The following is a 25,564-nucleotide window of genomic DNA, read 5'->3' as shown; positions in this document are numbered from 1 at the left end:
TGTTGATCGGATGAGTTTGCCAAACGCCAGAGCTGAAGAAGTAATGAGCTGGTTGAAGGGACCGGGATCAAAATGGGATAGTCTTGAGAAGGGCTTGCGAGAGATGACTGAGAACTGGTTTTGATGGGAGGTTACCTCTTTTTTCCAGCTCTCGCCGGCTTGACTCGTAGTTATGGTCGTATCTCCCCGATTGCTGTGCCGAAATGGTTAGATCTATCTCGTTATTGGTGTAGTGCTGTTAGTCAATTCTGTTTAAGCACATTCTACCCACCTTTCTCATAGTGATCTCACAGACGGATGTTTCTTTTCTTTTCCCTCTGTCCATGGCGTGAGAGTGTTTGCGCAACGTAGAAGATGGGAGATTTCGAAGCGCGGCCGCGGTAAACCTACCCCGTACCTCAACCCACCACATCCCCACGACCGCCCAGAGCGCAGGAAAATTAGACCCTTGCTCCCCGCAGGAACAGGCTAAGATACCCAAGATACGCGGGGAGGAAAGTCGGGGTTGGCGCAAACAAGCCGCCAAGTCGCGGGGTTATTCGTGGAGAAATGTCGCCGGCTGTGACCAACGCGAGGCGTTCACTTGGCGACGCATCTCATAGTCTGGGGATTCATCGGTTAAAGCTGCGCCAAGTCTACTACACCATCATCCTCGCATCGTCATTCACGGAAACAACATGAATGCCAGTTCTTCCGCTGGCTTGGGGGCTGAAATGCTGGGGTAGCTTTGGGGAAGCTATGGCCCTGTGCAGCTACACAAGCATATGAAAAAAGATGGTAGCAGGAATGCACGCGGGATGGCGTGTGGAAATTGTGCGTGATGAGGCTTCTGGACGGACGGAGAGCTGGGCAGAGAGGTGGTGTGGGAGATATAAAAGCTAGGGCAGCTGCATGCATTCCAAAGTACCTCTCCTGCACTACTGCATTCTTCAATTGACCCAGAATCTCGGGCACAAGAGCTCAATTCCTCTCACACTCCGAACTCAATTGCGAAGATGAAGCTCTCCACCTCTGTTATCCTCCCTCTTCTTCCTGCGCTCTCAACTGCGGCAGTGATCCGTCGTCAGAACGGCGATGGGCCACAAGGAGCCGCAGATTCAACCCAGGGCGACCTTGGCGCGCGACCTCTTCCACGATTTCCTTTCCCGGTTACCAAGTTTCCGGTACCGACTGAGACTGTCGTGCTCAATGAGACCATGTACATTCAGCCTGGTCAGGTCTTCGATGGACAGATGAAGCGATACGAGCGTGTAGAAGGGTCATGCAACGAGCAGGCGGAAGGAACAGATGCTGATGCTGTCTTCAACCTACTACCCGGAGCCACGATCAGGAACGTAGTCATTGGCAAACACCAAAGCGAGGGCATCCATGCGCTAGGCGATGCGTGGGTCGAGAATGGTAAGCCTCGCTTGACTTGAATTGACTCTACTAGTATGCTGACATTCTTGCGACAGTTTGGTGGGAGGATGTGTGCGAAGATGCCCTTACGTCCAAGGGCCTCAACACCCAGCTCCGCGTCATCGGAGGCGGTGCACGAAGCGCGACCGACAAGATCTTCCAGGACAACTCGCTAGGTGGAAAGCTTAACATCACTGGCTTTTATGCCGAGACGTTCGGTACCTTCTACCAGTCGTGCGGCAACTGCTTGAACCAAGCGAAGCGCAATGTTACCATCCAGAATGTCATCGCCATCAATGGTACCAGGATGGGCATAGTAAGTCTCCAAAAGTCTCTTTCTTCGAATGTCGGTTGACTAATGCTTTTTCAGATTTCACCCAACTACGGCGATGAGTACCGCATCAAGGACGCCCAGGTCGCAGACGTCGAGCGCTGGGTTGATAAGGAGATCGGAAACAATGTTCAAACTGTCCCATATACTGTCGGCACAGGTCCTGACGAGAAGTACGCGCTATACAACCTCACCCGCGACCGCCTTACCGATTTCGAAGGCGAGATTCTGAACCAGTACACTCCGGAGGACCCGTATGAGTGGCTAGAGAAGTTCTGGCCAGAGGGTACTGGTGCCGCAAGGAAGTAGAGTGTTGAAGCAATGGTCTAGTCGATAGGATTAATAATGGTAGCATCGAATCTTGATAATGTTTTATCGATTGAAATCCGCATGTGTGTTCGTCGGCAAAAGCCTTTTTCGAATGTACGCTTGCTGTGTACGCGTTCAGCCTCGTTCGTGCTTGTGGTGTGCCGCACCGGTGAGCTCGGATGCGGATGACGGTCCCGTGAGCTCCATCATCATCGTAAAGAGCTAAATCTGATAGCAGCCACTACAAGGCACTACGGAATGGCAAGAAATGTGATGGAAGATGCATGCGTGCATGTTTGTCGCCCGCCCGGGAAGTTAGTCTTGAAGCGGACAAGTGCTTTGAAAGCACAGACACTCCGACATCCACTCAGCCTACGTCCTCCAAACTACTCTCGCGCCACACAAATGGAGGCATACAACAAGGCCGTATTTGATATGACGACGCCACTCGGCCAGGCTACGTCGCCCATGAACTCACGGATGGTGTTGCAGCTTGAGAGTGGCTGATCACTGCCCCACTACGTTCGCCTAGCAACTCTCAGCCTCAGGCATAGTACGCCTCCAAATTTTTGAGGTGGGCTATAAGTCAATGTTCCTCCTGTCGTCTCTGTCCGTTGCGACACAATTCTAGGAAATCCCTGTTAGAGACATTCATTTCGAACTCACTCCTACTGCCAAAGCGCCCCACAGCCTCTAACCCCATCACCACGCCATTGGGCGTCTGGTGCTGGGGATCCTGCGGACCATCCGTCCACATTTATCCTGCTCATCACTCATAAGCCAGTATTTACAAATCGATACCTTCTCTGAGGTCCGGATCGATATCCTGTTGCTCACACCTCCACCATCATCCCAAATAGTCCGGCGAGGACCTCATAGTCTTCGCCATTCACCCTCCTTATCCCACCAAACTCAACCTTCACTTGTCAATTATCGCAATTCAGACTCTACAATTCAGTTTTTGTTTCCCCATATGAAGTCGAACACGGCATCAATCCCTTCATTCATGCTCCATACCTGCCTCCAAGCACACCGCCGAGCGAGGAAATCACGAGTACGGAACCGGCCAACGAACCTGATATCATCTCTGATCAGGCATATCATATTCGTCCCTCTTTAGCAGATTTGGAGGAACAAGCAAACGGAGCATTCTTAGGCCCAGAATCGGAAGTACCTTCCGACTTCCGACCCCAAGTTGATCCCACGGATCACGGCCTTGTTTCTTCTCCTGCCACGCTTCCGAGCGAAGCAGACATCGGCACAGCTTCATTTCAACAACCCATTAGTTCAGAAAGCACGCCTATCACGAGTATCTGGACATCTCCCTCGAATGACGGTACCACTGACACCGACTCGAGCGACTCCATACTATCTACGCGAAACGTCAATTCTCACGTAGATCAAGTTATCCCGGCGCATTCCTCACGCTTCCTCACACCTTATATCGATTATCAACACACATCCGGCGAGCCTATTCGGTGTGGCTACTGCGCTGATATATTCAACCGTGCAGGCGACTTAAAGTAAGTACTGTAGTTTAGAAATATATGACTACTGAGCTGACCATCTCCTTTATAGCAACCATATCCGCCGCAAGCATATAAGGAGTCATGGCTGCACCCATCCAGGATGCTCCAGGACCTTCAGGTTGCGCGCAGACCTGGAAAGACACCGTCGGATTCATCAGTCACTCGGAACCCGAAGTCGCTTCCGATGCCCCGAACCTGGGTGCAGAAAGTCTTACCCAAGGAGAGACAACATGCTCAAGCACCACAAAATCAAGCACGGATGACTTCTTTATACCCGCCTTGTGAGTCCCTGAGCCTGGTGGTTTTTATTGTGGGTGGCAGGATCTCGTCGAACCTTATTCTGACTGGCAACCTTCTCGCCAGTCGTTTGCTTTCGACTTTGGATGCGAAGCACCATTGCAACGCAATGCTGTTGAACCGGGCTTCGTGGACTATCCCGAGTCAGCACCTCAGCTTGCACATATCCCAGTCGATCCACCTTCCGACTTAAATTCGCATACCCTAGTTCCCTCATACTGGGGCTTCGACATGGACGACGAAGGGATGCACACCGAGGAAGATGTGAACACCTGGGCGCAACTCTCATCTAGCGAAGATACCGAGAAGATCTACGTATACCTCACCATCCTCACCATCCTCGCCGCCGATATCCTCGAGTCGGATCTGAAGCTGGACCTCAAGGAGCAGTCACTTAGCTTCAAGGCTACCTCGACATCCAAAAAGTGCACATACGCCGTCGACCTCGAGTTCTTCGCCGATATCGACCCCAATTTCCGCACTCCTCCATTTTCCTTCGCCAATATGACTCCTAATCCTTGGAGGCATGAGGAAGAAGTGACACCCACTTTCCGTACGCCCATTTCCGACACTCCGCTCAATTCTGTATTTTGCGACTTCGTTTCAGGACATGAAAGAATCGTTATTCCCATCTTCCGATCCCGTCCCCTATTCTATGGACTCCACGCCGTTCGACTTGGCATTGGTAGATATCGTCTACCAGGTCAACAGGCTCCGCCTGGAATTGTATACTCTCGTCGGAGCAAGACTAACTAACTACAGAATGATTGTGTAGGTCTTGCATTGTGCTTCCTCTTCCTCTTCTTTTTCTCCTCCTTATTATCATGTTTTCCCTAAGAAAGAAAGAAAACCCTCGCAAAAAAACACAATTTTGAATTTTCGCGCGTCCGCACCCGACTATAGCCAGTCTCTACTTAGTTGTGTCTTGTTGTTATTATCAATCTAAAGAGTCTCAAAAAACCCTGACTAAAAAAATGTGATGAGTAATACATCTCTTCATGTTGACTAGACTTGCTTTCGAAGCAGAACCTCAGAAGCAACGTGCCAACGCAAAGGTTGTTCGTCATGGATAGATCGCTACAGTCCGCATCGACTGACAGAGCAACTGTATCATAAGGTTTTTCGCGATGATTTTCGTCCCCACCACCTCGCCGTCGTGTGTAACTTTGCCTTGTAGACCCACTTCCCACCCGAAATTTCTCTCGCTTCACACACCACGTCTCCACCCACCACCCACTATCACAAACACTACCCAGAATACTAAAAAGCCTAGAAACTGACTCTTCGCCTTTGCTTTGCTAAATTTTGTATTTGAATATAATTTTTCTAATATTTTAGCTTGTCATCAAAGCAACCAATCACATTGGTGAGATGGCCGGTTAGTCAACACCCTTCTCCTCATCAACCTTCCATATCTAACAATCAATAGAGTTGGTTATGGCGCCAGGTTAAGGTTATCTTAACATTACTTCCTGGTCACGAAAGTGGCGTGGGTTCGAGTCCCACTCTCATCAGCATTCGTCTGCCTTTGGCAGATACCCCAGGTGTTCTTTTTTTGCTATTTTTTTGTTCCTGTGTGCCCCAGGTAAGTGTAAGGTATACGGAAGGTGAGGGGCGAGGTCAGTCTTTTCCAAGTCTGATGTGATGCCCTTATTTTTTTTCCCTCGAGGTCTATGATGGTGATACTGGGTGAAGTACTGGTTAGACATCACGGCCAGACTTGGAGACTATCAACGAAGATCGAGTTGCTGTGTGTACTCATGCGCACTTATCACGCAACACTCCACTCCACCAAACGTAGCCCATATCTACATCTCCAACGTCCCAATCCTACTTCCCACATTCCCACTATCGCCCCAAACGCCATCCCCAACCCTCCTCCGAACCATGGCCAAAACATCCTGCCTCCCACCGTCCTGCTCCAACTTCCTCCCCAACGTCTTCAACACCTCAAACTTGGCCGTCGCAACTATATAAGCCGCATTCTCCGCATCACCGCGCCCACCAACGAGGTTCGAGAAGGTAGTCGCTGGTTTGAGCAGTGAAGGAAGAACGCCGCCGCTGATAGTAGGGTCCAGGACTACGTCGACGCCGGTTTTAGGGAAGGCGTTTAGACGAGCGTATGTTGGATCGTTTGTAGGTATGTCTGGGAGGGGTTCGGTGGACCAAGATGAAGTGATGAGGGCGCCGACGAGGGTCAAGGCTGCGAGGGCATTTTCCTTCATGGCGATGGTTTCCATGTGTGTGGTTATATCGGCGAACATGTTTGGCTTCTTGCTGTAGAAGAGGGCGGTGAGGAGGCGAGCGTATGCTGCTTCAGTTTGCGTGCGCATGGTATCGGAACCGATAGTTTCGATTTGTGGGAATGTGATTTCTTCTTTTGGCGGGCCGTGGAAGATGGTTGCTAGTGTTTTGAGCGCATCTTGGTTTGTCCGAGTAATTGGCATGTCTACGATGACACAATCGTCCCAGGCAAGTCCCGAAGCCCTTCGTGGTATGAGTGTTGATCGAGGCATTGAGGCGATGATGTTGAGATCGCTTGCCTCGCACTTGCGGATGTTGCGGTGAACGTAGTTTCGGATGATAGGCATCTCATTGCTCTTCTCGAAGTTCTCGGGGTAATGCGATGCGTAGTCACTAATATATTGTGCTGTCCGACTGCTTAAGAAAGAGTGGTCGAGGCTGGGGTTTTCCGAGGTATGGAAGTCGACGATGCCTTTGTGTACGCCTTCCTCTTTCAAGAAATCTAGAGCAAGACTTGAATCATAGTGTGAGAGATGGGGGTTTGTCTTGACTGTAGTGATTAGTACGCTGTAGAATTGGAGTAGGGTCATATGCATGAGCATGTCGTCCTCAGTGTCGACCATCTTCAGCACAGCATAGTGAAGTAGGCCCTGATCTTCCTTTAGTCCGACCTCCCGTTCAGCATCGAGACCGTACGCGGATGCTACAGCATTCCAGTCCATAGCGACAACGCGTGGTAGCCACGATAATAGTCTGGCTTGCGAAATGGTCCTATCGCGCTTCTCCAGAAGTGGGAGAGGTGGCGATGTGAGCTGCTTGAGCGATGTGTAATGGTAGTACAGCGAGCTGATGTCCCGATCACTGAACAGGCGCCTCCACATAGGACCAGAGCCATACATGTGTAGGGACGACTTGCCATCTATTGACACAGGTTCGTTCTTCGACACTTGGAGTAATGAGGTAAGGAGATCCTCGGCCTGGGTTGCAACTCCCGCATCTTGGGTGCACAGCCACAGACGGACAATCGCCAATATGACTGCCGGTCGATTCGCAAGTGTCTGGGCATCGTTACTACTTGTGTTGGCCTTCTCGAGCAGTGTAAGGATGAGGCTATGGAACGGAGTAGCCTGTAGATCCAGACCGATCTCGAAGTTGATGTCCTTGATGTCGTCGAACCGGTATGGCTCAGCCAACTTGATGATGAAATGTGTGAGGGGGTTAGGGTCTTGTTGAAGCTTAGGTAGCAAGGCTGCTATCTGCAGAAAAAGTGATCTTGTCTCTTTCCATATCTGGTTACGGTATTCTGGGGTATTGGTAGAGAGCTCGCAGCGCTCAAGTAGATCTGTGTCGAGTGGAGTGGTAGGATCTTGGTCGACCTTTTGCAGATGCTCGGACAGCTCGCCGAGCGTAGCAGTGGATGCGGCCATTTGGTGTGTTTGGATATAGCACTTTCAAAGTAGGACTTGAAGAAGTCGGAATGTTTGATGTTCTTGATAGTAGTCCTGACTTGGAGCGTGGCGGTTAGACCGTAAGAGAAGGTTCTAGGCCGCTCATGTGATTGCGCGTAGAGGTCGAATGCACGCGTTCCCTGTAGCCTAATGCACGGTAATGGCGTCGCAGTGCTGGCTGATTGACTGGACTTCTCGACTATGAGGTCGTGGTCGAAGTCGTATCACTACACCGTAATAGTCATCCGATCTGGGCCTGCAGACGACTCGATTATCTCGGCCTGTTGTCAGGGACGTGGAGTACCCGTCTTATGGCGACCTAGTGGTAGAGGTGGCGGGGCGATGGGGCGCAAGTTCGGTTTTGGGACCCCACCCTCCCTCAGTCCAGCAAAGGCCGCGGTCCCAGCTGCACCGAAATAATTTCTGACTCCACAACTCTTCCCCAATCTCTCATTCGACGACACTTTGATCGACTATAGCCGCGCCCAGATCAAGGCCTAGAGACGCATACCAACCCATCGATTATAAAAGTTCGACATGCCGCCAGCAAGAGGAGGAAGAGGTGGTGGGCGCGGAGGTGCCTTCAATCCCGCGCGAGGAACAGTGACGATTGCTGGAACTGAGCTCAACTGGGATCTTACTGGCCTCGACATTCAGAAGGGGCCTGCCGAGCGCTTTCCAGTGAGCATCTCCCTTTCTTCCGGCGCATACCTACCGCCATATAGCTGTTGCTTTGCGCGTTGTCGCAGTCTTTCCGTAGCATTGCGCATCTCTATATAATGTTGTCGCAATCATCATGCTTCGCCAGTCACGACCGCAGTCACAGTCGCAGTGGCAACAGTCGACCAGCACCACACAGAACGCATCTTTGATTCACCCACTAAGCCATATACAGGAAGCTCCTCCTCCACAAGCGCCTCCACCTACCGACGATGAGCTCGGCATGGTCAAGCACCACCTAGCAGTCCGCGACCGCATACACGAAGGCCCGTTCTACACCATCCTCAACGACGGCATGAAGAACGGACTGAAGAGAAAGGCCAACGAGCCTGCACCCACTGAGGCTTCTCTATTCGACCCCTTCACCGGCAACCAGACATACTCCGCGAAATACCTCAAAGTGCGGAGGAGGCTACCGAAGCTAGATGCGCGACCATACGGTGAGTTGAGATGAACAGAGCTAGACGGGAAAACCACGGACTCATACAAACGCAGTCGTCGACCTCTTCCCCGCAGAACTCCGACCAACACTAGACGGTACACGAGCCGACTCAAACTCGACCAAGAAGCGCAGGACGCTAGGCGTCACCAAAGTGAACGGCCTATCCCAGATCGAGCGATTGATCAAGTCGGAACAAGAACGCACCAACGAAGCGGAAGCCCGCGCGGAAGAAGAAGCAGACGAAGAGGCCGACGAGGAAGACGAGGAAATCGACGAGGATAAACCTGATGCCGTTGACGAGGAAGATAATTGGTCTGCTGCTTCCACAGACTCGGAAGAATCTGACGACGATTACAACGCGGAGCAGTACTTTGATAACGGCGAGGACGATGATATCGATGATGCGGATCCGTATGAGAATACGTATGAATAAGTCTAGACATATCTGCAAGCGCTGGCGTTTAGTTAGACATGGAATAGGCATAGGCATAGCACGGCGTATGTTGCAGCACAAGCGAGCGGGACATGATAGGCGTTTAGTTGAGTAGATACCCAAACTTCCATTTTTACTCCAGATCATCCGATTTCCATGGTTGTTGAGTCATCATGTATACTTGCCTATTCATCGTTGTACGATCTGGAGCTACTTACGCTGCTATCAAAGCCCGTTCCATACCATTTCAACTCGTTCCCTCATACCATCTCACTTGCTCCTCCTCATCCTCATCTCCATCCCCATCCAAAATCCTTCTCACAAACAAAAAGATTGCACCCCAACGCCCAACAATAGAACGAGGGTATGTGCAAGCTAAGTCGCTGAATCCAAAAAATGATAATCAAGAACAGAAACATCGGTCGAAACCATCAAATCGTCTTTCCTTACTCCATTCCTCCTCAATCATGTGGCTCCAAGCTTAGCACGGCTGCAAGTAGTTTGAAGGCACAAGACCAGGTCGACCAGTGTTACCGACAGGCTCAGCTTCCCACCACCCATCATCCTGCAAGCGCAGAACAGCAAGAATATCTCCCTTTTGGAACCCCAATTCCTCTGGGATCTGTGCTGCATAAGAGTACATTGCGCGCGCTATCATCATCGTTAGCAAATGAAATGATGTGTGTGTGTGTATGTATGAAAGAGAGGGAACAAACTTACAGTAGTTCAAAATCAGCCTTCCCTGACTATTATAATTCTTCGGCTCAGCCAAACTCTTACTCCTCGCTCTACTCTCCGCCCTCACAGAACCAGCATGGCTTGCACCGCTGAACCCAAACTCACTCCCTGCGCTACCGCCCATGTAAGAGCTCTGAGGCCGTGCCGTACTAGCAGTCCCTGGTCGAGCAGAACTAGCCGTCGTAGGACGCGCTGAACTAGCAGTCCCAGGTCTCCCGCGTACACTGCCTCCGTACTGACTGCCGCCGTAGACACTGCCGTCGCCGCGCACGCTACCTGCGGTTGAAAGAGCGAGGTCCATGCCGCTGTGGGAACTAGGGGGCCGTTCTTGGGATTGGCGGAAGGCAGGGTTGGGGCTTGCGGCTCGGGAAGCAGGGCCAGGGGCTGCTCGGGATTGTGGGCGGGATTGCGATTGTGTGTAGGCTGGTTGAGGAGGCTGTTGTGGGGGCAGGGGTGATGCAGTTCGTGGCGTGGGGTTGACACTGGGAGATGGGCCGCGGGTTGATTGAAATGAGTTGCGTCCTACAGGTGTACCATAAGCCTGGGCGGCAGCGGTGGTTGTCTGTGCTCTGGGTCTACCGCCAGCATTCGATGCCGCATATGGGTTGGGTGATGCGGTGCGGCTGAATGAAGTTGCCGGAGAGGCTTGCGGTTGTGCCCTTTGCTGCTGTTGCTGCTGCTGCAGCCTTGATGCGGGCCGTGGGACTTGTTGTTGTGGTTGCTGCTGTGGTTGTTGTTGTGGTCTTGGTGCCGGTTGAGCTGCAGGTTGTTGACGTGGCGCAGGTTGTGTTGCTTGTGGCTGCACCCTTGGTGCTGGTTGCGCGGCTGGTGGTTGCTGTCGTTGCGCAGGTTGGTATGTTGAAGGCGACTGAGGCTGTGATTGCTGTGGTGATGAGCGGTATGAGTTTTGAGTCGCCTGTTGTGTTGTATTGATGGTTGGCCGAGGACTGATAGCACGAGGAGGTTGTGCAGGGGAAGCAGTCCGTGGGGGTTCTTGCTTTGTAGGACTGCGGCTAGAGGATCGAGACGCCTGACCAGTGTTGAACATGTTCGCCTTCTGGTTGACATACATCTGAGTGGTCTTCTGCATTGCACGCGAAGTATGTGCTGGCTTAGGAGCACCCAAGCGGGACATGGGCGGCTGTTCGCGTGGTTGCTCGCGTGGTTGCTCGCGGGGTTGCTCTCGGGGTTGCTCTCGGAGTTGCTCTCGTGGTTGCTCTCGCGGCTGCTCTCGCGGTGGCTGGTCGTATGTTGGTGGAGGTGTGCCTCGCTTCGCAGCGTTCAGGTCGACGTTAGAAAGAGGGGTTGGCGCAACACCTGCAAGCCTTGAGCCGACACCGGGTGTACCTGGAGGAGCAGGCGTTGCGAGACCCATGTAACGATCTGCAGTCTGGCGTGAAGCGGGCTGTTTGCGATCCTCTGTCTGACGAACAGACGTCTGTTTAGTGACACCCCTCAACTCTTCGAGGGCCTGCGCAATTGGATCAAGCTCCTCTTGTGGCTCCGCTTCCTGCTCTTGCTGCTTCTTCTTGTCTGGCGTGGCTACGTCGAAAACGTTGTTACCAACGTTGAGCTGGAAGGTGGCTCGAGGATCAGCCGGTTCTGGGCTGGGCGAGGGCGCACGATTCTGTATAGCCCGAGTAGCAGGTGCTCTACTAGCAAAGCTCTTAGTCGGGATGACGTTCTCCTCTGTGTTCCTACGTGAGGGAGGTGCCCATGTATTGCGATTGCGATTGGCAGGAGTAAGAGCTGCTGGAGGCTCTACCTCATGCTTACTCTTTCTCCGTGCGAATGGACTGTTGAAGAAGCTTCTCTTCTTTGCAAACGAGAGCTCTTCGGGAGGGCTAGGCTCAGCGATTGGCGACTGGGCCATCGGCTTGCCAGGTGAAGCGGAACCACTTGGCGCCTCAATGCTAGAGAACGACGTAGGGTTCGAATATTCGCTCTGCGAATCCTCCCTACTAGCAGGTCGGACGGGACTTGGAACAGAGCTGCGGTCAGATGGCGCATCAATACGGCAGAACTGTGTCATTCCATCAGCAGGGAAGTCGTTGTGTGGAACCTGGCTTTGCTGATACTGTTCGCGAGCTTGTTGCTGAGCCTGAATCAATCGGGGATCTGGCTGTACTGCGCGTGCCACTCGAGGGGAGGGAGGTGCTTGTTGTGGCTCTACAGGTTGCCTTGGTGGCTCCACATGCTGTCGTAGAGGTTCGATATGGTGTTGCTGTCTTGGTAGCTCAACATGTTGCCTCAAAGGCTGTACATGCTGTCTTGGCTGTTCAGCACGTTGTCTCAGCGGCTCAACTTGCTGGTATCGAGGGTCGACTTGTTGTCTGGGTTCAGCACGCTGTCGGGTAGATTCCACAGACTGTCGACGAGACTCCATGCGTGGTCGAGGAGATTCTACAGACTGACGAGACTCCATGCGCGGTCGAGGAGATTCCATACGTTGTCGGGGAGACTCCATACGTTGCTCTGGTTCGTCCATCAACTGCGGCGGAGGTTCAACCGGCTGTCGAAGTGAGTCTACAGATTGCCGCGGCATATCTATTGACTGTCGTGGTCTGTCTATAGACTGTCGCGGTAGTATGTCGTCAGAAGCTATTGGGCGTGTTTCCTGCGGGAGGCCCAGCTCTCGTACTAGCGGGTTATTCGGATCATGATGCGAAGAGAATGTGGAAGGCGCTGGTGACGATGCGCGGTAGGCTGGATTCAAGGTTCTAGCGAATTGGGCGACTGAGTAGTTCTCGTCCTCCTCGGAAGCTATTGATGAGGTTTCGGCATCTCCCCTGCAGAAGTTGATGAACTTGGGAGGGTCGGGAATCTCCTGGCCGGTGCCAGACTCCTTGATGAAGCCGAATATGTCCTTCTCTACGTCGCAGTCTTCGAGTGACAAGCGCATCTTCTCGCACGAGGCATCGTCGCTGACGCATACTGTAGAGGCGATGTTGGCGAAGTTCCAGAGACTGCTCTTTGTGTAGTCGATGCGCTCCTCTTCGAGATCCTGGAACTTGTCGCAAGCAGCTTTCCAGTCTTTGTTCCACCTACCTGTGGTCTGTTCGAGCACCTTGACTGCGGCCTCGTATTCGCTGCTCGTTGTCGCTAGGTTGATTTGTGTCTTCTCAAGCTTTGCCTTGTTCTTCCGCTCTTCATGTCCCATGACCATGTGCGCCTGCGCTAGGAAGCCCTTGATCTTGAGACAGTCTTGCTCGTATCGGTCGCGTGCCTTGTTGACCGTCGACGTCTGCTGCATCTTCAGCTTGAGCAGCTTCTCGATGCCATTCTGAACAATCTTCCTTCGCTCCTTCATTCCTCCTGCAAAAGCGGCTAGCGGCTCTTCTAGCTCCGTCTTCATCTGCTGTGATATGTTCTGGTGTGCCTTGCCCATGGACTCAACCTCGGCTCGGATGACATCGCACGACAGTCGTAGTGTGCCGGTTTCGCAGGATCCCAGGGGCTTTCGCGATAGATTTAGGAGTTTCCGCGAGTATTCTTCTTCGATGGCCGCTCGCGCTGCGTAGAAGTTCTTGAGTTCGTCGTTGGTGACTTTGGCCGCATGCATGCGGTCGAGCATAGGACCGACGCCCGCGTCATCTTTGCCCCAGAAGTTGTTGGCGACTGCAATTGTCAGGACTGTTCACAACAAGGTGGTATGCAGTCAACATACACGATAGGGAGACCGAAGGCGGCTCCGTCGCTGCTGCACCACCCATGGCGCCTCGTGTTTACTGCTTCAGCGAGGGGTAATTGAGATGGCTAGCAGAATATGCAAGAAAGCGAATGCTCGCATGTGTTTTGGGGAAGAATATTAGGATATCTGGTATGCAGTCAAGAAGACCGAGCCAGGTGTTGATGGTAGACCGGGGTGCGCTGGCGGTGTACCAGTGGACAGCTGTGTTGACGGCCAGCAACATCACCATAGCGACGCGAGCGCCGAGGGGCAGCGCTAACCGCAGCACTATGACGAACCTCCGCTTGCTACCTCACCCCTATTGATACTTGTTAGTGGAGGATATTATTTTCTTCTGCCCTGCGTTCCTGATGCGTTCCCTGATGCTGTTCACGAGGACCAATCCCTCTTCATGGCCATCGTCATAATGCAAAGAAGCAAGTCCAGTGCAAGGGACATGTTCGGGCATCAGCTCAATGTCTCCGACGAGTATGAGCAAGGGACAGGCAATGGCCATGCGTACCAGGCTATTGGGAGTTGACTGCACATTATATAGCTCTCTTTGCCGCCCATACTGTCGTGAGTTGGAAATGGGGCAGTTGTAGCTAGCTGAGAACGACGTACTAGACTGCACCATCGCCAAGGAGCAAAGAGCAACCTGAACTGGCTTTAAATCATACAACAGAAGTTGTCAACCCTGGGAGCACTCACAAATATCAGAACATGTTCGTGATGGGAATTGGGTCGGATGGAGAACAGTCATGAACATTGGGTGGAGTGTGGGGTACAGAGTAGGTAGCCGCATCATAAAGTTCCATGTTCAAACACGAAATACCACGCGATACTACTGTTACCGTGGAATTCGAATCATTGTCAAGAAGAAAACGCAGCCTTGGCGGGTCTACAGACAAACCAAAAGTCGTGTTGCGTTGGGGTGTGATGTCAAACGTGGCAGGTCCCTCTACCACCAGTGCCAAGACGCTCGCTCTTCCTGCATGGTCGTCTGAACGTCTGGTTATCACACCCTGTACCCAAAACCTCACCACCCCAATCATCAACCCCCCCTCTCCCCCCCGCCCGCCACGCGCTACTCATGGAAAGACTCTTTCGATGAGCCAGCAACACCCCTGGGGCGCCCCGAGACCAAACCAAAGCACACGCCTCACGCCCATATCCACTGCAATTGCCCACGAGCAGCGCAACACCAACACGCCCTCACCCAGCAACCCGCGGCCCGCCCAATCGCCCGCAACATCAAACTTCCCCTCCCTGCCGCCCGCATCGTCGTCGCGCCTGGTCAGTCGTAGCCGCAAGTCGTCGGCTGCCTCGTCCACGTCGTCGCCCTTCTCGCCCCAAGCAGGACAGCAGCTCCCCGCCAGCCAGCTGCTGTCCTCGAGAGGGTCCAGGACCATAGCGCCCCAAGCTGCCTCACCCTTGGCTTCCTCCGCCGCAGCCGCTACCAACGGCCAAGGTGCACAGTCAAGTAGCGGCGGAGGAGCCTCCAAGCTTGTCCGCGCCTCGCCTTCGCTCTCCACGTCGAGCACCACGGGCTCCCCCAGCACCGCGAGCAACCCTTCTGGCGCCTCGTCGCAGAATCTCTCACGCATTGTCATCGCCCAAATATTTCTGCTGCTCAGTCAGTTTGGCCCGGTAAAGGACGACAAAGACCGCGCCAAGTGGGACACGCAAACCGAGCAGATCAGGAAGGTTCGTTGCTGACCCTGTTTGCGCGCTTGCCTTGTTTTACCTTGTTACCACTACACTTACTGACGCGCCGCCAGCTGGTCGACTCAAACGGCATGGAGGTCTTTTCAAAATACTTCCGCCGCGTGCTGCAGAACAATGCAGCCACCATCTTCGGCACCGGCGCTCGCAACGCCGATACCAACGGCAGCTACCAGATCCTCCTCACCGAGGTGCACAAGATACGGAAGGAGCCCGAGCAGGCAGACAAGATTGCAGAGTCAATAAGCTCCAGCGAGGGCGACTTGTTCCGCGACTTCGACCTGGCCGCTTTCATATCCCACTTCAGGCTCGACTCGGTCGCAAAGACGATGCTAGCCCTCGCCTGCAGGAGGACAGATCTCCGGACTAAAGGTGGGCAATCTCCCACACTCCCATTGATCCTTGCGCTAACTCTCGTCAGCCGATGCTGTATTGTCCACTGTAGGCGACGACCTACTAATGGCCGTCGCGCAACCCACTCAGCCAGAGGATATGAGCCACGAATACCTCGCCGCCCTCGTCGAACGTTTACTACAAGATCCGCCACAAGGCTGGGACGAAGAGAAAAAGATGAGCCTTGCCTATGCTGTCCAGATGCGATACCAGCAGACACACCAACAGATCCCCGGCATCGTCGAATCGAAGCTGATACTCGTCGAGCTCACTGATGGCTCGCGGAACCCTCTGGTCAAGCTGGTCAAACAGGCAGGTCCACAGGGCACAGCGACGGTAGAGGCATGTAAAGAAGTGCTCGCTTCGGCCGAAACGCGCGATATCAGCTACCAGCAAGTTGCGGCGGTGCTACTCTACCTCGCGCTCTCTACCGGATACAACGCAAAGAACTTTGTCGCTGCACTACGCGAACACCGAACCGGACAGCGGATAGACTGGCAAGACGTCGTGTTGGCGTTCGATCGGGATCACCTACGCATCGAGAAGCACCAGTTCCTGGCTATATACAACGCACTGCTCCCCGTCGCCCAGGACACCGAGAAGTTCGACATACAGGCACTATGGGGAGGTCAATGGCAGCACGACTTGACGCAATTATACTTTGTAGTCGCTTTCCTGTCCTCTACACGGCAAGAGCTGGACGTGACACAGATCCCTAGGTTACGCACCTCTTACTCGATGAAGACGTTCGAAAACGCTTCCGACGACGCCAAATCCTTCGCAGAGGAAGCAACCAAACACCCTTTTGTTTCGCTCGACGCGACGGCCGCGCTATTCAACATGATCTTCCAGACATCCGAGACATACCATACCGCACAGCTGATGGGCATACCCGACCTGGTGATCAATCCACACACAGCAGAGTTCCTGGTGGCGGCAGCGGCAGTTCCGAAACCCTGGGGTGCCTTGCAGGAGCAGGCATTGAAACAATTGTTCGATCCCTATTTCCACAAGAAGTTGCCCATCTACAATTTCGTCCTCTATGGTCTTTGGAAGCAAGACTTCCAATGGCTTACAGATCGATTTGTCGATGCCTACAACGCCGACTCGATGACGCTTAGCCTGGTACTTGAGCACGCGGAGACGAACAACTGGTTAGAGCAACTGATTCGCAGTAATACTGACATCAGCTTGGACTTGGCTGCACAAGCGCATGCGCGTGGAAAATTCGAGCTTGGAACCTGGCTGGAGCAGACGTTCGAGCAGGCTGGCCCACTGTTCCGTCGCATTCTGACTAACTTTCTGAGTGCGCGGGCTGCAGAAGAGATGCAACGAGCACGAGACGACCACCAACCTCTTAACCTACCGCTTGCTGTCAAGACAGTATACCCACTGCTCTGGTTCCTTGCACAGTGCGGTCTGCCCGAGCCGGAACTACTGCCCTTGCAACGGAACTGTATTCAGGCGTACCCGCGATTGATCAACTATGGTGAAGGCGTGGATGACATCATCGACGCCAATGGCCAGAACGGAAACTCGCTCCCGGACGAGGCAGACAAGAAGATGCAAGAGCATTTCAAGAATATGTACAGTGGCGACAGCGATGTCAGAGACATCATCTCAGCACTCAAGAAGTACAAGGAATCGCGTGATCCCGCGGACCAAGATTTGTTCGCATGCATGATTCACGGTCTTTTCGATGAGTACAACTGCTTCGGAGAATATCCTTTAGAAGCCTTGGCCACGACTGCTGTGCTTTTCGGGGGTATCATCAACTTCAACCTCCTGTCCCGAATCGCACTCCAGGTTGCACTGGCTATGGTTTTAGAAGCTGTTCAGGAATACAGACCCGAAGACAGTATGTACAAGTTTGGTCTCCAAGCTCTAATCCACTTCTCGAATCGACTGCCTGAGTGGCCCAACTACTGCGACCAGCTGCTCATTGTCCCTGGGCTCCAAGGAACTGAGATCTTCGTTAAGGCTGAAGAAGTTGTAGGTCAGCAAGTCGGCGAAGTCAACGGTGACGGTCATAACGGCATAGGATTGGCAAATGGTAACGGTATTGATGATGCTCTTCACCAGGAGCCGGCGGTATCCAAGTTCACCTGCCTCTACGTCGACCCCCCGCTCCGCCCAGAGCTCTACGAGGATCCAGACGAGGACGTTCAGGACAAGGTTCTGTTTGTGTTGAACAATGTCTCTGAGCGTAATTTGCGCGACAAGATCAGCGATCTCACCGAGGCCGTTGAAGAGAGGCATCACCAGTGGTTCGCCAACTATCTTGTTGAGGAGCGTGCCAAAATGCAGCCTAACTTCCAGCAACTCTACCTCGACATGCTTGATCTCTTCAACGATAAGACACTCTGGGCCGAGGTGCTTCGGGAGACATATGCAAGCGTCATCCGTATGCTTAATACTGACTCCACACTGGGTTCCACAGAGCGTGGTCATCTTAAGAATTTGGGCTCTTGGCTTGGTTCGCTGACAATTGCCCGAGACCAGCCGATCAAGTTCCGCAACATCTCATTCAAGGATCTATTGCATGAGGGTTATGATACCGACCGTCTTCTGCTTGTGATTCCTTTCACCTGCAAGGTTCTTGTACAAGCTGCCAAGTCTTCAATCTTCAAGCCTCCCAATCCCTGGCTCATGGAAATGCTTGGCGTCCTCATGGAGCTCTATCACTTCGCCGATCTGAAACTCAACCAGAAATTCGAGATCGAAGTTCTCTGTAAAGGTCTGGAGCTTGACCACAAGGACATTGAGCCTACGAACAGTATTCGAGGACGACCACCAGCGGATGAGGAGTTCCTCGGATCCATGGTCACTGACGGATTGGAAGCGTTTGGTGATCTTTCCATTATGAGCCTGAACCGTGGCGCCCGAGGTCCCAATGAACGATTCTCATCAGCAGCAATCACGGCAGCTCTGCCCGACTTCACCAACCAGCTCCAATACCCGCCATCCGGAAACAGTGCGGTCCCTCCAGCGGCACTCAAGAAGATTTTCCTTACTGCTGTCAACCAAGCCATCCAGGAGATCATTGCTCCTGTAGTAGAGCGCTCCGTCACTATCGCTGCCATCTCGACATCACAGTTGATCAACAAGGACTTTGCTATGGAACCAGATGAGGAGAAGCTTCGCAATGCGGCACACACCGTTGTCAAGGCGCTTTCTGGCGCTTTAGCTCTTGTAACCTGCAAGGAGCCATTGCGCATGAGCATTCAGAACCACATTCGTGTAACGGCAAGAGATCTTCCCGACCAAGCGCTTCCAGAGGGGCATATCATCATGTTTGTCAACGACAACCTTGACCTGGTCTGCAACACAGTAGAGCAGGCTGCTGAAATGTCGTCTCTTGCCGAGATCGATATGCAGATTGAGGAAGCTGTCCGTATCCGCCGAATGTTCCGCAGCTCTCGTCCGAATGAGCCATTCAAGGATGCGAACATCAGCCCATGGGCATTCTACATTCCTGAACCGTACAAGCAGATGCCTGGTGGCCTGAACCGTGAACAACTTGCCATATATGACGATTTCGGTAGGCAGTCACGAGGTGCTCCGCACGTGAACAACGCCTCCCAAGATGGCGGACGCCAGCTTCCAGACGTTCTCCAAGATCAGTTCGCGGCGGTGCCGAACCTGCCAACTCCGGGTGCTGCACCAGCAGAGCCACGCCAACCAGCACAGCAACCACGGCTACAGAGCCTTCAAGCCCCTCATGTACCCTTGGCACAACAACAACAACAACCGAACGGCTACATGGAAGCTCCGGGTCTGGAGCGTGGTCAGCGTGGTGTTGAGGATCTTCTCCTTGAGCTGACTCGCGTCATCAAAGAGGCGCCAGAGGAACGCATAAGCGAACTACAGCCTGGTAGCAGTAATGTTCACCAAGTTTTCGACCAGCTCATCACAAGTGTTGAGTACGCGGGACCTAACAAGGAGACCTGGGCTTTCCGAATCGCAGGCCAAGTGACTAACCACCTCTTTTCTGACTCTTTAAGCCGCTTGGAGGTTGAGGTTATGGCGCATCTACTAAGCCATCTCTGCCAGTTGTCCGTCCAGACTTCCCGGCAGGTACTTATGTGGTTGGCAACTCTACACGATGATGACCGAATCTTCAAGTCCACGGTCATGGTCGCTCTGATGGAAGTCAGCCTGATGGATATGCATCGCTTGAACACGACTATCGCCAAGGCCATTCAGGAACGACGCGTCGCTGCAGTAGAGATGTTGTCCAGCTTGATGGAAGAGCTCCTACTCAACGAACACCCAAGTGCGTTCCGTGCCGATTTCGCCATGTCCATCGACGCTCTCACCACCTGGTTAGCAGAGGACCCATCCTTCGAACTTGGAAAACGTGTGATCGGCAATTTGCAAGCATCCTCCAACGAGCCGATGCTTACGCCGCCAGGATCTGGACACAAGGATCAACTTGAGTATGTCTTCGATGAGTGGGTGCATTTACAGATGGAAAGCATGCCAAAAAAGACAGTCGGCGCATTCATCTACCAGCTCCACCAGCAGAAGGTGATGGAAACTCAAGAATCCTCAGTTGCATTTATTCGCACTTGCATCGACTCTTCAGTAGCGGCATACGAACAAGAACACTCCGCGCCCTTCGGTAATGGCAACGAAGACATTGCGACCGTCAAGATCGATGCGCTTGGTCGACTGGTGGTCGATCTTGTCGTGTACCAAGGCGAGCAAGACGGAGCTGTCAAGGAAAGCAAAGCGAGGTACCTGGATCAAATACTCGTCGTGGTTGTGCTCGTTCTCTGCAATCACCACAGCACACGGGGCGATGCCTTCAACCAGAAAGTCTTCTTCAGGCTGTTCTCTGCCATCCTTTTCCACCTTAACGACGCGGTAAAGGAAGAGGCTCTAGCAGACCAGAAGGCCGACGTCTTCCTTGCAGTCGCTAGGGCTCTGTTGGTCCTCCAACCTTCACACATTCAACGATTCACTTTCTCGTGGCTGGCATTAGTTGCTCACCGCATCTTTGTACCTGCCATGCTGGAGGAGGGCCAGGGGGACAAGCGATGGGACGTCTACGCTCAGCTTATTGAGACGCTCTTGATCTTCACTGGAAAGCTCATCAAGCCTACTGGAGAGACGGTCATGGCTGAACAGTTCTACCGTGGTGTTCTACGAGTGCTATTAGTGATACACCATGACTTCCCCGAGTTCCTGGTCGAAAATCACTTCCGGTTCTGCAACAGCATTCCTATGCACTGTACACAACTGCGGAACCTCATCGTCAGTGCCTACCCTTCCACCATCCTTGAGATGCCAGATCCGTTCACAGCCGGACTAAAGGCCGACCGACTGGAGCACGATCTTCAAGCACCGGTCATCCGTGCCGATATCGCGCAGGTGCTTTCAGATGCGGGTATCAAGGATGCTATAGACAACCTCCTCAAGGGCTCAGAGTTGAAAAATAAGGACGTCGACAAGGTTTGTCAAGCAGTCTACTACGCAGAGGCTCAGTCAGCAACTTTTGAGCTTGTGGCAACGACCGCAAAACCAACGTTGATACATGCAATCACTCTGTACATCGGCATTGCGACTCTAGGCACCGGGCCAGCCAGCGTACCGATCTTTGACGCGGAGAGTCCAGCTACCAAGGTCATCGAGAGGCTTGTCAAGGACTTCCACCCCGAAGCCAGGTTCCATTTCATTAGCGCCATCGCGAATCAGCTCCGCTTCCCGAACACGCATACTCACTTTTACAGCTACACGCTGCTGCACCTTTTTGGACCCCCGAACGACGATTCGTTAGCGTTGGAAATCCAAGAGACTATCACCAGAGTGCTTTTGGAGCGCCTCCTTGTCCATCGTCCTCACCCCTGGGGTCTCATCATCACGTTGTTGGAGATTCTGAAGAACCCAACATACACGTTCTGGGAATTGCCGTTTGTCAAAGCAGCTCCTGAAGTACGTAATCTTCTTATTACTCTTCTGTCCAACCATACTGACTCGTCTTCTCTTGAAGGTTGAGCGGCTTCTCAACGCACTCTTCACGCATGCCCAGTCGAGTCCACGACCGCTAGCTTAGGCAGCTGGCGGCTCCAACTCGTCATTCAGGGGAAGAGTTCACCTGCAAGGCACAAAAAACCTTCCTCCGTTGTTTTTGCACAAGTAGTCGGACTGTGGGTGCCTTTCGCACGACCGTCATCTTCTTTCCTTCTCGATGTAATACCTTTTCTATGTAGTCACTCGGGCAACTTCTTCAACCTGCTTACGGTATCACGAACTCCATTGGGCTGGCCGGCAAAACAAAGGGGTTAATGACAACAAAGGTATGTGGGGACGACAAAGGTACCGAGATGAACATAGGCTCGGAGGATGACGTTCAGGGTACGTTCAGAGTTCTTGGTATCGTTTTCTCTAGTCTTTGGCCCATGATATAAAAAGCACGGAGTTCTTCGGAATCGACTTGGGGTATTTCTATACCATTCACGGGGATGCGTTACTAGTAGTTATGTCTTGCTGCGCATTTCTTGTAGAATAAGCATTGCTCGGCGAAACTTGTACTGGGAGGGATGTACTGGATGCCAATGCTGTCTTGCCGTCGTCAAGTGCATACATTGTAGGATATTATGAACGGTGTTTTCTGCTTCATCACTTCATCTTCGTTTCCTAATCTACCTGTCTGTCCACCTGTGTTGTTGTGGTAATGTGAGGATATCATGTTCCGAGAAGGTGAGATGGTTTCATATACCGCAGCTGCCGTGTCAAATCTCTCTGTCGCTCTTACATCTTTAGGAGGCGCGCTATCAGCATCGCCGTCCACACAGAGCACGTAACGCAAACGCACATCGTGATAAACAAACATATGCTTTCTTCACCCTCACTGTTCCCCCTCTCGACGAGAGGTCCAAGCTCTTTACCCACTGCTCTCTCACCTTGATCTTTTCTTCTCTTTTTTTCTCACGCGCTGCTACACCCACAAAGCAATTTTTCTTTACTTCCAAAATTACACACGCGAACGAACTCGCTATGGAGGTTCCACCTTTAGGAACCCACTACAACAACGCGACAATGACGCAGCCTGAGCCCGACCTCAACCCGACACCCACGTACCCCGTTGCATATTTCCTCTGTGACGGCGTCACCGACGCGAAGACTCTCAAGGTAAATGCCTTCTCTATTACTGTGTTTGCATTTTGGTGCAGGCATGATGATTTGGCAACACCGTTCGACATTTTATCCTGCCTACTTAGAGATTGAAGTTTCAATCCAACACTTCCAAGATACTCTCACTCAACTAGGAAGGCGACGTAATACTCGAAAAAGACTTCCAACAACTCTCTCTTCTCGCTAACACCATATCCCACCCTCCCAGATCGCGTTATCCCTAACTCGCACACCCAAGCTCCGCAAAGCACGCATACCAGGCTACCGACATTCAGTCCGCTCGGGCGCCGGAGCCAGCACACCAGCATTCGACGCATATAACTCCGGTGAGTGGAGCGGCGAAGAAGTCGTCAAAGGTGTGGTTTTCGAAGCGTTGAACTTGGAGGAAGAGCGCGAGCTCATTAAGTATGTTGGGGGAACTGGAGAGGTCAAACAAGTGGAGATGGAGGTTGCTTGTCCGAGTCTGCTGGGAATGGTAGGAAAGATGATGAGGGTTGGGGGACGGATATTCGTTCCCGAGGGGGATGGGGATACGCTTGTGGGGAGTATGAGGAGCTTTGTGCACGGGGAGGGAAGGTTGGAGCCAGAGGAGATGGATATGGTTGTGAGGAATGGCACGCCGGTTGAGGGTATGGTGATGGGGCAGGACGATGGCGAGGACGACTTATCCGAGACAAGCTCGATGGCTGTTGTCGATGGACACCCGACGCCGCGCAATTCACCTTCAATCTCGACTCTGAACGATACGGACGTTCCACGTCAGTCTCTCGACGGTCTCCCGTTAGCCGTTATCGATGGGTATCTAGAGCCTCAGATCCACAAGCACTCGAACGAACCTCAGATTGAGACTAAAGACTGGGCTACAACAACGGAGTCTGAGATCACCAAGATTACCGAGATCAAGGACATCGAGGGTACTAGGGTTTTGAAGGCGATTATGGAGGCTGAGGAACCCAAAACGGTCGAGGCGGTCGCAGGGACAAGCGAGATTGAGACCACGCCGGTCAAGGATATCAAAGAGACCAAAGCGTACAAGGAGCTTATGGGAACCGAGGACCCTGAAAAGATCGAGGTGATTGAGAAAGCTCAAGAGACTAACGATACCGCCGAGATCGAGGAGTCCAATGACATGGAGGAAATCGGAGAGATCGACGATATCGACGGGGGTAGAGATACTCAGCTAGAGACAGAGTATCAGAGGTTCTTGTTGGCCGAGCACAGAAGAGCAAGGGCTGTCTCTATGAACACGTTTACATCCGGTACCACCACCAAGATTGACGGAGAAGCAAGTGCACCGGCTTCCACGACACAGCCATGGACTCCGTCAATACCATGGCGGAAGGAGCATGCGACCGCGCCTGTACGTCCGGTACTCACAGCGAGAACACCCAGCCAGTTCAGCGCTACTACCACTCGAATGCGCAAGACCAGTGATAGCATCAAGTCTCTGGTCGAGAAGTTTGAGAATATGTCGCCACAGAACACACCCAGCAAACGTACTTGAGCGACGCGACAGACTCAAGTGCGATACAATAGCACCGCTTTGCATTGCTGTTTGTTTCCAAGAAAACTATATACTGGCCTAGGTGTACGGAAGAGTATACGGTGGGCTCTTTGTTCTACTCAGCAAGGCATTTCTGCGTCAACTTGTACTTCTCCAGCTGCACCACGTGTATATCTGCTTGCTTGCTTTAGTCTCATCAAACGACGATGCGCAAAATTTACTTGCTTACCTCATGTTCTGCTCTCCTTGTCTTCGTCGTACACTTACAGCATGTCATCATCAAGTTACAAACTGGCAGCAATCAGGACTGCTTACCTCTCCTATCTCACCTTCTCTGGTTACCTATCTTTGCGATAGTCTCCATTTTAGAGCTTCTTTTTGCTTATGGAGCGTGTGAGGTGCGGAAGTTGTGAGTGGCTGTTCGGTTATGGGTTATCGCGGTACCACTGGCCACCTTCTTTAGACCCTCACCGGATAGCTAGCAGCCCGCTGACCCACTACCTAGACCCTCAATTCTTTCTGGTTAGTTCTAGTCCTAGTTGATGGGTGGTCGCACATGCTGAAGTGGTGATTGGATCTATAATCCTCTTGGTCGGACAAGATCCGCTGTGGACTTCCACAAAGTGAGAGCGGAGCATCACCCAAGCCGTCGCAGAGACGGTCCAGGTGGACACGTTTGGTCAACATGCTGCTTTGGGCACGAGCAGTAGCAATCTTCATATGTATAAGAGGCTTTGACAACTACTAAGGCTGTCAGAATGTAAAGTTTAAACTGAGTTGGGAGAGCATATCTTTGACTCCATTGAGAAATTTCTGGATTTGGGTATAGCCTCCCAGGCGCAGAAATTTAGATCATCGCTTTATGGGCCCACGATAACTGCTCTGACCTTGGTAACCATGCGTTTTTGTATTTCTGCTCTCGCGTGTTCACCCCTGATCGGTATTGTATCGACCTGAGCATTTAAAAAGTCACAGGGAATCTAACAGTCTAAGAAGAAACGGTTTCCAAGATATTTAGGGCAGTGTTGCGTCAATTCTGTCTTGGAAAGAAGACTAAGGTGTCTCAAGCGATAACGGTATGGTGAAAATGCTAAAACTTACGGGACTTCTATGATTAACACTAAAGGAACCTTGAAAACCAAAACGCTCAGGATGCGACACAACTATTTCTGATAATGTATGAATCGTACCAAGTGATATGCCAATAAGGCTGGTCATTAAGTTGGGTCAGTCGTCGGCCTGG

The 25,564-nt window shown here is 52.4% G+C and overlaps 5 protein-coding genes across 5 annotated transcripts; 3 read left to right on the top strand and 2 right to left on the bottom strand.

Moving 5' to 3' along the window:
* Window positions 1-995: 995 nt before the first annotated feature.
* ALTATR162_LOCUS2664 (uncharacterized protein) lies at window positions 996-4,620 on the top strand (the record flags this gene model as incomplete). Its single annotated transcript, XM_043310270.1, has 6 exons — window positions 996-1,398; window positions 1,455-1,714; window positions 1,769-2,015; window positions 2,997-3,561; window positions 3,617-3,645; window positions 3,854-4,620. 6 exons carry the CDS (start codon window positions 996-998, stop codon window positions 4,618-4,620), a joined length of 2,271 nt encoding a protein of 756 aa, XP_043166205.1.
* A 1,052-nt stretch (window positions 4,621-5,672) lies between these two features.
* Window positions 5,673-7,535, bottom strand: ALTATR162_LOCUS2663 (uncharacterized protein; the record flags this gene model as incomplete). Its single annotated transcript, XM_043310269.1, has 1 exon — window positions 5,673-7,535. The coding sequence occupies one exon, from the start codon at window positions 7,533-7,535 to the stop codon at window positions 5,673-5,675; it is 1,863 nt and encodes a 620-aa protein (XP_043166204.1).
* Window positions 7,536-8,093: 558 nt separating this feature from the next.
* Window positions 8,094-9,151, top strand: ALTATR162_LOCUS2662 (uncharacterized protein; the record flags this gene model as incomplete). Its single annotated transcript, XM_043310268.1, has 3 exons — window positions 8,094-8,237; window positions 8,452-8,716; window positions 8,772-9,151. The coding sequence occupies 3 exons, from the start codon at window positions 8,094-8,096 to the stop codon at window positions 9,149-9,151; spliced, it is 789 nt and encodes a 262-aa protein (XP_043166203.1).
* A 481-nt stretch (window positions 9,152-9,632) lies between these two features.
* On the bottom strand, window positions 9,633-13,602 carry ALTATR162_LOCUS2661 (uncharacterized protein; the record flags this gene model as incomplete). The annotated part of the gene is made up of 3 exons (XM_043310267.1): window positions 9,633-9,802; window positions 9,872-13,507; window positions 13,557-13,602. 3 exons carry the CDS (start codon window positions 13,600-13,602, stop codon window positions 9,633-9,635), a joined length of 3,852 nt encoding a protein of 1,283 aa, XP_043166202.1.
* Window positions 13,603-14,669: 1,067 nt separating this feature from the next.
* Window positions 14,670-24,321, top strand: ALTATR162_LOCUS2660 (uncharacterized protein; the record flags this gene model as incomplete). Its single annotated transcript, XM_043310266.1, has 4 exons — window positions 14,670-15,266; window positions 15,341-15,656; window positions 15,706-21,614; window positions 23,026-24,321. The coding sequence occupies 4 exons, from the start codon at window positions 14,670-14,672 to the stop codon at window positions 24,319-24,321; spliced, it is 8,118 nt and encodes a 2,705-aa protein (XP_043166201.1).
* Between the last annotated feature and the right edge of the window lie 1,243 nt (window positions 24,322-25,564).

The sequence above is a fragment of the Alternaria atra genome (genome assembly GCF_907166805.1).
Source record: "Alternaria atra isolate CS162 genome assembly, contig: 21, whole genome shotgun sequence".
In the NCBI taxonomy this organism is placed as follows: domain Eukaryota; kingdom Fungi; phylum Ascomycota; class Dothideomycetes; order Pleosporales; family Pleosporaceae; genus Alternaria; species Alternaria atra.
This window is presented reverse-complemented; position numbering and strand designations above follow the sequence as displayed.